This window comes from Gallus gallus, chromosome Z (assembly GCF_016699485.2).
Source record: "Gallus gallus isolate bGalGal1 chromosome Z, bGalGal1.mat.broiler.GRCg7b, whole genome shotgun sequence".
Classification (NCBI taxonomy): domain Eukaryota; kingdom Metazoa; phylum Chordata; class Aves; order Galliformes; family Phasianidae; genus Gallus; species Gallus gallus.
In genome coordinates, this window is record NC_052572.1 from 41,331,734 (window position 1) to 41,341,593 (window position 9,860).

At 43.2% G+C, this 9,860-nt stretch overlaps 1 protein-coding gene across 34 annotated transcripts in view; it reads right to left on the reverse strand.

The window, feature by feature from the left end:
• AGTPBP1 (ATP/GTP binding protein 1) overlaps positions 1 to 9,860 on the reverse strand; it is a 70,937-nt gene that overhangs the window by 60,004 nt on the left and 1,073 nt on the right. For 10 of the 34 annotated variants that reach the window (XR_005842641.2, XM_046905439.1, XM_040655604.2 and 7 more), the window contains exon 1: positions 1,926 to 2,119. The exons of 2 other annotated variants lie outside the window; for them this stretch is intronic. Coding sequence is in view for 6 of the 32 variants with exons in the window: in XM_046905439.1 (XP_046761395.1) it covers positions 1,926 to 2,036 (111 nt within the window). In the remaining 26 variants the exon portion in view is untranslated. Of the gene's footprint in view, positions 1 to 1,634; positions 2,120 to 2,179; positions 2,335 to 2,462; positions 2,578 to 9,860 lie in introns of those variants that run through there. 22 more of the 34 variants (XM_015280308.4, XM_046905458.1, XM_046905445.1 and 19 more) reach the window with 6 other exon arrangements.

A 9,860-nucleotide genomic window follows, 5' to 3' on the forward strand; every position in this document is an offset into this window, starting at 1 on the left:
TTGTATGATTTTTTAAACATTCAGCAAAACTCTCACATGTATCTCTCAGTGTATTACACTTTTGGGATAACACCTTCAGAACTCATCTCCACAGCTATTGCAAAAGAAAGGAAGCACCCTCGTCCACAACTTTCAGCCTCTCTGTGTAGAGCTGTTACAAAACTATCCACACATTAGTCATGCTGAATTGTCCCTGTATCCAGGACACACACTGAACAGCTCATAATCTCCTTGATGCTTAGCACAGGATATCAGACAGTAAAGCTAAGCATAATGGCAGGGCTTCAAAACAGGCCCAGAGACACACTGCCATTACAAATCCCTCCTAAGCAGTGTCACAAGCAGCTGCCTTGCTCGGCACTCACACACCCGTTCCAAGAAACCCGACTTCCTCTCAAAGTTCCTTAAGGAGTTTAAATGCTTCAGTTACTGCAGTCATTACTCCAGAGCATGACTTGAATAGCACTCAGCTCCTTCAAACATTAGCAATCCATATCACAGAGGCAATCTCTTAAGAGCAAGGAGTTCACAGACAGTGGAAATGTGAGAAAACTCTCAACTTATATATGTCAAGAGCAAAAGAGCAGGTGGCTGCCAGACACGTTCAGCAGAGTACAACCATGCCCAGAACCTGCCTCTCATCATGAGCCATCATGAGGCATGCTGCTGACAACTTGTTGGGCAAGTGCAAGCTGAACTCCTCCTCTAGACTGCAGCCCTAACACAGAGTAAAAGCAAGCTGCTCTACCAGCCCGGAGGGCTTCAACCCTCCCTGAGGCCTAGCTGCTCTAGTTAGAGCTTCTTATGCTTAATTTTGGAAAGCTGCTTTCTGCAGGAGTAAACTAACTGTAATGAAAATTAGCCAAATGCTTGCTGACACCTTCCCCCCCCCCTCTCTCCATATAGTAGACCTTGTGGAAGACAATTTTTAAGTTCCTCCAAGTGGACAACCTCAGCACAAGCACTGCCCCCTGTGGTTGGGTGTCACTTCACATGAACACCCACACTGAGTACTCCTTACTCTGCCATCCTTCCTTTGCTTTTTGGAAGAATAAAAGTAAAGCTCAAAAAGAATCAAACAAACAAATAAATAAAGTCCTTAACTTATGGTGGCATAAAAATGAACTCACAACAGTGAGCTAAGACATCAGAAATGAAGCGTTGAATGTCTGTTCTGCTGAAATAGGGGTATGTGACAAAATGTCCCTAATGTTACATGGCAAGGTCTCCAGAAAAAAGGAGACTGCCTTGCTACTCCACCACAGGCCCAAACAGCAATAAGAGAACCCAGCACAGACCTGCACTTGCTCACAAGCAGATGCTGAGGTGTCGTGTCCAGCAGTACCCTCAGGGCCTCCTGATGGACAGAACAGTGGCTGCACTGTCACCATGCCCTGTCATCGCGGCAGTGACACGCAGCGCTGCGCTGCCAGCCTCAGCAGCAGGCGGCCTTCCATGCAGCAGAGCATAGCTCGCACGCCGCTGGTCTATCAGAGCATCACTGCTGGGAAACACTCCTAGCTGGTAGCTGACTTCCTCGAAACAGATGCATAAACACACAAAGCCTGCGCTAAAACAACCCTATCTAAAAGTTTCAGAGTGCTTTTGCCTCACAAGGGTATGCAGAATCTCACCTCTGCCCGAAGGCACGACGCCGAGCTTACAGCTGGCGGTGACAGGTTCACTCACGCGTCTGAAATAACAGCCGGCACTGAGGAAAAACACCGCTTCCCCACCGCAACGCGCTGCACACTGCTCAGCTTCTCAGCGAAGCGCTCGCAACGACACTTGCAGCATACAGCTATGCCAAATTCTCACGAGCGGTAAAGGGAAGCAAAGCAGCGCACGAAGGAAGAAGCAGCCGCGGCCCCGCGCCGTGCCCACGCAGCTCTGACCGAACCGGACCGGGCCGGGCCCCGCCGCACCTGCACTGCCCGCCGCCCTGGGCAGGCCAGCGGAGCTGAGCGGAGGGAGCCGAGCACAGCGCCTACCGCGGGAGCAGGAGGTTTCCACAGGGGAAAGCAGGCAGCGCGCATCGCTGGATTTCAGGCGCCGCAGGGCCGGGCGGGCCCCGCAGCTCCATTCCGCTTCTGCCTCTGCCGCGGCCCCGCCCCTCCCCACAGCGCGCGCTGCCCCGCCCGGCCCCGCCCTGCCCCCGCGGGCCGCCCCGGGGCTTCACCTTGGCCGTGGCGGGACGGGGGCGAGGCGGTAGAGCGTGCCCCTCACCCCGCGGCGCTGAGACGGGGGCGCCGAGCCGCGCCCCGCCGGTCTCATCCGCGCGGCGGCAAGAACCTGCCGGCACACAGCGCGTCACGGACCCGCCCGCCGCGCCCCGGCCCTGCGCAGGCGCCCCGCGCCCCGGCAGGGGATCGGTACCGGCCTGCGCGGCGCCTCGGCGGTACCCCGTGTGGAAGGGCTCCCTCCGCGTGTCACGGCGAGATAGTCCGCGCCGGCCTCCTCACCTGCTGTGCTGCTGCCGCGGGCCCTCCCCGCAGGCTCTGGGGCGACGCGGTCGCAGCCGGCTGGCGAGAGAGGGAGCGGACCGCCTGAGGCGGCTGCACGAAGCGGGAGGCGCGTGAGAATCATATGGCTGCAGATCAGCGTGACAAGTCGCGTGAACTAGCCTCGCCCGTGGCGGTCCTGTAGGGTCACACAGTCCGCTCTCATACGAGCCCTCCCCGCCCCGGCCCGCTGGCGCTGTCACATCCCGTTTTTCGTGGGAGATAAATGCTCGCAGCTGCAGGTGGAACCCTGCTACCCAACGTGCTGAGGAAGCACCGAAGCACCAAAGAAAACTCAGATTGCAGATTTGTAAAAGCCCAAAACAAAGAAACAGCCCGAACCGTTAGATTTTATAGCAAATTAACCTCTGTGGTACCCAGGTCTGAGCTGCTCAACTCAGTGATGACTTCTAGAAGTCAGCAGCATAGCTCCTTGACACACTCCCATCCGTAACAACCAATAAATAACATTTCATGAAGTTCCTCAATTGGAGAAAGGAAATTTGTAATAACGATAGTCTAGAAGACTCACAAAGGAGAAGCTGCCTGTTGGTTGAGGCTGGTAAATCAAAATCCGCTCCAAATCTCATTTGTACTAGTAATTATAGGTAATGGTTCCGATGAGAGCATAATCCCTAACAGAAATATGCAATGCCTGTTTCTCAATAACACTGTGTAACTACAGAGCTACCTATCCTGCTTCTCATACAGCAAAATGTAGATTTTAAATTGTACATGCATCTTGCCTTTCAAAATGCATCTGCCTTATCCACCCGGCTACAGTAACTACAACCACTGCCTTATGTACTGTGGTTTATTCTACCCCCAAGGACCAGACCAAAGACTGTCAAGACTTTCACTAACAAACAGCTGTGCATTTTGGGTGACAGTTGTCACGTCTTCTTTGGGGGTGATCCATGAGAAGAACAGTTCACAATTACAGCTTCTTGATGATTTAGTTATGGTATGGTGTTATGGTATTATACAAATTGTGCTTACCACCCATGCAGCAATCCATACATGGTCTGTGTAGAGAAAATAAACAGCTATACCTTCTGAACATGGAACAAAGCTGTTTCAGTGACAAGTCAGTGGAAACTTGATAGGTGGGACCAGGGGACCACTTCTGCATGCTTGTGATAGAGCACAGCTAGATACCAGCCCTCCTTCGTGGCTCTGGCGAAATACAGTGTTTGATGGTCTGTTAGTGTCAGCCAATTTTTGCCCATCTGATCAGGAAAGTCAGCTACTGTTTTGGTGGAGTTAATTTAAGTTTGAGGTGATATAACAGATTCTTAATTCCATCATCATGTCATTTATGCATAAATGTTGATTATGCTTTCTGAATTCCCCTTCCCACCATATTAGGATAAATGGTTATGAGTGGTTAAGACATATAACCAGTTATCCTTGACTTTACTTATTTGGTCTTTATCCAGCAAATACTTAAGCACTAATCACACTTCCTAGATCTCATGAACAATCAGAAAACACACAGGTCTGGATGGAGCTTTGTCCCTCCCCTACCTACATTCTTCAGTCACCTGGTTTGGATAAGTAGAACCCAGAGAATCAGAATGCGGGAATTTAACAGAATATTGGCACTGGGCAGGAATAGTCTCACTTGTTCCAAAACAACAGCCATGTTTGACAGCTGCTAACAGAGAGTACTTTAAAGCAGAAAACGATGCAGCTGAAAGTTTTCTGTGAAGTTCTATTCATAGAATGATTTGAAACACATAACTCTCTAAAGCAATGTTGGGCATTAGAAGATGTAGAACAAACTCAAATATGACTCAGTCAGAGACAGAAATAGTATCAGGCAGGCACTGGCAAGTAAAAAGCAAATAAGAAGAATATAAATAAAAATCTCTTTTTCTTTCTCCCTTTTTTTTTTCTTTCTTTTTTCTTTCATTTTTATTCTGAACAAAGAGGCAGTTAAGTTTGTTCAGAAAATAATATTACTAAATACCTGTGTGTGTGTGTGTGTGTGTGTGTGTGTGTGTGTGTGTGTGTGTCCTGGCACATGACAAAAACAAATCAGCTAAAAACGTGAGAAGTCTCTGCTGGAGAAAGAAGACATAACATTAAATCAAATTTATTTAAGACTGGCAAAGAGGGTCATTTTCCTGGAGTTAAAAAAAAAGGAGAGAGAGAGAGAGAGAAGAGCGATAGAAACACTGCTAATACAAATATTTCAATCCATAACTGAAATCCACTGGCTTCTCACTTTGTGAATACAATCAAAGAATGTGAAAGATAAATGTGGCCCAAACACAAATCAAAAAGTCATGTTAGCTATTTCACCCAGAAGACTGTTCTGTAAGTCTTTTTTTTTTTTTTTTCCCTAGCAGAGCATCTGCTTGTGGGAGTTGAAGGTCATAAATGAACCTGGATTTATTATTTTTTTCTTTTGCAAATAAAGTGAGTCCACATTTGGGACTTATTTCTACAGAAAACAAGTTTGCCTTTGGAACAGGTGCACAAACATAGTAACAGACCAATATTGTTCTTATCTGTGTAAGAATTTTCACCAGTTCTGATGGAATTTAGTTACATGAGACTGCAAGAACTTACGCTACACATTTCAAACACATTCCAGTGAAAAGCGAATGGTTTGAATCCTTTGTAAAGATATACTTGAAAAAGCACACTTAGAGTACAATTCTACACATTTATCAGATACTATGAAATCAATATAATAGTTTATTATTGATTTCACTTCACAGAATTTTCAACATTCCAAGTGAAATCTTTACTGGAAACAAGTAACTTTTTATTTGGCTGGAGAAAAACATAAATCTGCAGTGTTTTGCAAATAAGATGATGACAAATAATATTACTGCCATTAAGCAAAAGCTGGACAAGACCCAGGCACTCTCTTCTGAAAATAACAGCTATAGCAATACTGCCTTGTAGAGCAGAACTGGTTCCATACAAGACTAAGCCTCTGATTTTCCTATTTAAACAAAATTCTGTTACAAGTACATGCTTTTTAATAGGACAATCCAAGTACTTAAAAAAAAAAAAAAAAGAAAGAAAGAAAGAAAGAAAAGAAAAAAGAAAAAAGAGAAAAGAAAGTAACAAATACGTCTCAATTTGCACTCAGTGTGGCAAAGCAAGTCCCTAAGAGAGTCAACATCCAGCAACACAAATAAATAAATAAATAAATAAATAAATAAATAAATAGCTTGTATGTTTACATAAATCACATTGCATTCATTTACTATTTTTGGCAAGGTAATAAAAGCAGTGACTCCAGCTTTCTGAAGGTTATGCAAAGGCAAAAGATGCAGATAAAGAAAGGCTGCCCACCCCCAGCTGCATGCTTATAGTCCATTATCTCAACATTTACCAATACATAGGCAGCACCATGCCTTACAAAATCAGCATACATAACTGAAATAATCACAGGTAACTTTTAAAGTTAATAATTATCCCCTGTGGAAGCAGGAAGAACCAGGAGGACATGAAAAAGTTCTTCGAAATACTCTTAATGGTAATAATACGTAAGCATTGTTTGATTCTACCCCCTCTCATCCTCAGTATCCCTATCACCTGGTTACTCCCTCATTTACTAGTAAATCTTTGTCTGTACTAGTTCAGTCTGCCTTGCCTGATTCTATGCCCCTGTACACTGAATAAATCCAGTCAGTTCCAGATGATAAACAGTTACCAGCTCTCCTTAACCATGACAAATAATCACTCCCTTATATGAGAGCCAACACTTGTCTCTGAATACTCACTGGAGAATTTGTTTTTGTCTCTTTATCTCTTAGATATGTAATTCCTCACTAAACATTAGAATACTTGGTACTTTTCTAACACAGCCTCTGTTCTTTTTCACCTTTGAGAAGATCTTTTGTGCTCTGCTATGCATGTGTTTCAACACACACAAAAGCAATTCAGTTCGACCTCACATCTGTGGCTCATTCAGCTGTTCTTGCTTTTGTAACACTACAAAAGAAATCACTCATCAATATTCTTTGCACAAAGTAATTCATAAAGTATAGATTTGTAGCATAGTGGATACTTTCATCTAAGTGTTCAGGGGAAGAGTGTTTTGGGTGTGGTGGTGTGGTTTAACCTCACAGGCAGGTCAGCACTACACAGGCTGTTCCCTCATCTCCAGTCCCACAGCATGATGGGTGAGAGAATCAGAAAAAGATTGTGGACTGAGATAAAGATGGTTTAATAGGACAAAGAGAAAGAGAGATGATAATAAATGTATGCATATATACATAATAAGTGATGCACGACACATCACTCTCTACCGGGTGACTGATGTCCAGCCAGGCCCCGAGCAGCGGCAGCCCTCCCAGCTAAGTCATCCAGTTTTATTGTTCCGCATGATGCCATTCAGGTACAGGACATCCCTTTGGTCAGTTTGGGTCAGCAGTTCCAGTTCTGTTCCATCCCAGCTCTTTCTGCATACCCAGTTTCTCTCTGGCAAGGGCAGTGAGAGGAGATGAAAAGCCCTTGATAAGCACTGCTCAGTAACAACTAAAGCATCAGAGCAACGTTGTTTTTTTTTTCTCATGAATCCAAAACACAGCACCATACCAGCCAGAAAAAAAACAGCTGAAAACAGGACAGGTAGGAAAGAATTTCAAAAGTGAGGCACCATGCTTGTACTGAAGCTTGAACTAAGCCAGGCACTTATATCACACATCTTCTGATAAACAAATTATAGTTATACATACAAGACATTAACAACAACAACAAAAGAAAACAAAACAAAGAAAAAAGAGGAAGAAGTGACTCTCCTGTGTTACAGTCAAACAAGAGCTTCCATTTCCAGTTTGGCTTTTTTTTTATTTGTTAGAGGGGGAGGAATTTATGCACATCATTTAGTTCAACTAATTTCTGCACTCAGGACAGTATTTTACTATCCTTTCATATCCTGTATGTTATGATAGGTATTTTTATCAATGTGAGTGCGCTAGAATTTGATAGCTGGCAAGTATTACAAATTTGCAAACTGGGGGCAGTTGGTTTTGTTGTTGTTTTTAAACATGCCACTAATCAGGAATAGCATGTGGTAAGTTCCTCCATATACAAGCATATTAAAGAAAACTAAGTAAGAAGTAAAATAGACTGTAGCCCAGCTGAAGCTCAAACTTCCTTCTATTCATGGAAGTATCTGTATGCGTTCACACATCTCCATTTTCCCCCTCCCTCTGCATGCATTATTTCCGTTGGCAAAGGACAAAGAAATTACAGGTTCTTGAAAAATTTCAACTGTTCTTTGAGCAAAGCAAAATGTAAGGAATGACCTTGAAGAAAGATGATGAGATACTTCCTTCTTTGGAAAATGCTAACTGAAAATAGCTTGCAGCAGGTAATCTCTCTTGCTATGATGGACTTAAGATGATACTTGAAGGAAGGGAGAGTACTCTGCCCAACTCTCAAAAACGATAAACAGATACATATTTTAAATACACCCACGATTCTTGATTCCTAGAGCAAACAAAGGAAACTTATCTCTTAAATGTTTCCATTTATTTAGCATGTTTTAATAGCAACCTCCAGAGTATGACAACGTGTTATAAACAGGGAAGACTTAGGGTTAAGTTACATTTGTCTATTTAGCTCAATTGACTTTTGGGATATAGTGCTTCAAAGGTTGCAGATTACTTTTCTCTCTCTCTGCAAATCAGAATTTCTGCTGCAGGATTTTTTTATTTATTTCTTTATGCTGAACAGTACAAAACAAGTCTGCTCATATTTCCTTATCCTTAAAAAATTTGTGTTTTAATACAAGTTGCTATAGTGTAAAAATAGCCTCTGTATTATAAACTCATACAAAATGCATCAGTACTTTCAGAATTAATATCATTTTGGAAAGACAAAAAGAGCAGGCAGTCAGCTGACTACACTCTAAGTTAGTATGGTTAGATGAAGTGTCCTTAAACAAAGCAGCCTATTTACATCAAGTATATGGTGACGTCTTCTTAATGGAACAAAGGTACTCCATAATTAATGCTTAAGCAAGTTCCTCATAATCCTTAACATTTATTTGCCTCCACCAAGAAGAAAGAACACATTCTGGATACAGTCACTGCATGCAGGTTGCCTTTCCCTCTCCCCTTTCCCCAACTCTATTTTGCTTAGTATTGACTATCTCGTCGATCTTAACATCTAAACAGAAGAATCATAGAATCACAGAATCATAGAATGGCCTGGGTTGAAAAGGACCACAATGATCATCGAGTTTCAACCCCCCTGCTATGTGCAGGGTCGCCAACCACTAGATAGATAGATAGAAGGATATTTTTGTATTAAACACCAAAGCATTTTAAGTATTTGTAACTAGTAAAGCAAGTGCGCATGGAAACTAAAAATAAAAAGTTTTATTCCTTTGGATGTCCCTATGCAAGTACCATGCAGATCAGTGCGTTGCTCTGCTCTACCACTGCACTTCAGTGTACCATAGAAAGATAACACGCTTTGATTATGTTCATACCAAACACCTCAGCTTATTGATTACGGCAGTGAACACAATGTTACTTTTTAAACTGCTTTGTGCAGTTCACACAAACACAACTAACCTTCTCATCTTTCACTCCAGGTATTTTTTTTTTTTTGCCAAGAGAAGAACTTAAAGTCAGTTTTGATATATCCACTGGTCTACTGAGAACTGGAATGAGATCACCACAAACACGTCACAAAAGCCAGGTCATAATTCTTACCCTTCAGCCTGCACAGAAACATACATAGGTGTGTGCTAATGGAAGTGTAGCTAACAAACTTCAAACATACTACCCTTCTGGAAATTAATTTACATTAAATAATGCAGGTTTTAAAATTAATTTCATACCTAAATGTCATGTCTGCAACAATAATCTGAGAAGTTCTTTTATCTTGAAATTTACACATAGAATTTGCCAGAAATTCAGGACTCTTTCTACAGAGTTCTGGTTCAGGCACCATATCCCTTGCTACAGAGAAGTAGAACTAGTTTTCATTTACGGATGCTTAGCCACCATCAGGTTCAGCAACAAAGATCTTTGCAATCATAACATGACTGATACAGGGCATCTACCACACAGAGCAGGGCATCCTCCCATAACATAGGACTGCAGTGTGGTACGAACCCCCAGGACATCCCTAAAGCCACTGTATCCAGAAGGACAGCTCTTTCTGATGCAGCAGGTGCTATCAGAGGTCTAACAGTTGGCACAGGTTTTTCTCCTTTTGCCTCACTCCAGGGACAGTTGCTGTGTGTGTGGAATGCGTTGAACAGGAACAGTGAACTGCAAAGTTAGCTTTTCCATTTCAGATCTAACTACTTCTTTGTATGCACTGGAGCAAAAGCCTCTAGGCTTAAGCTAACTCTTCTTGTTTATCCAAGCTCGT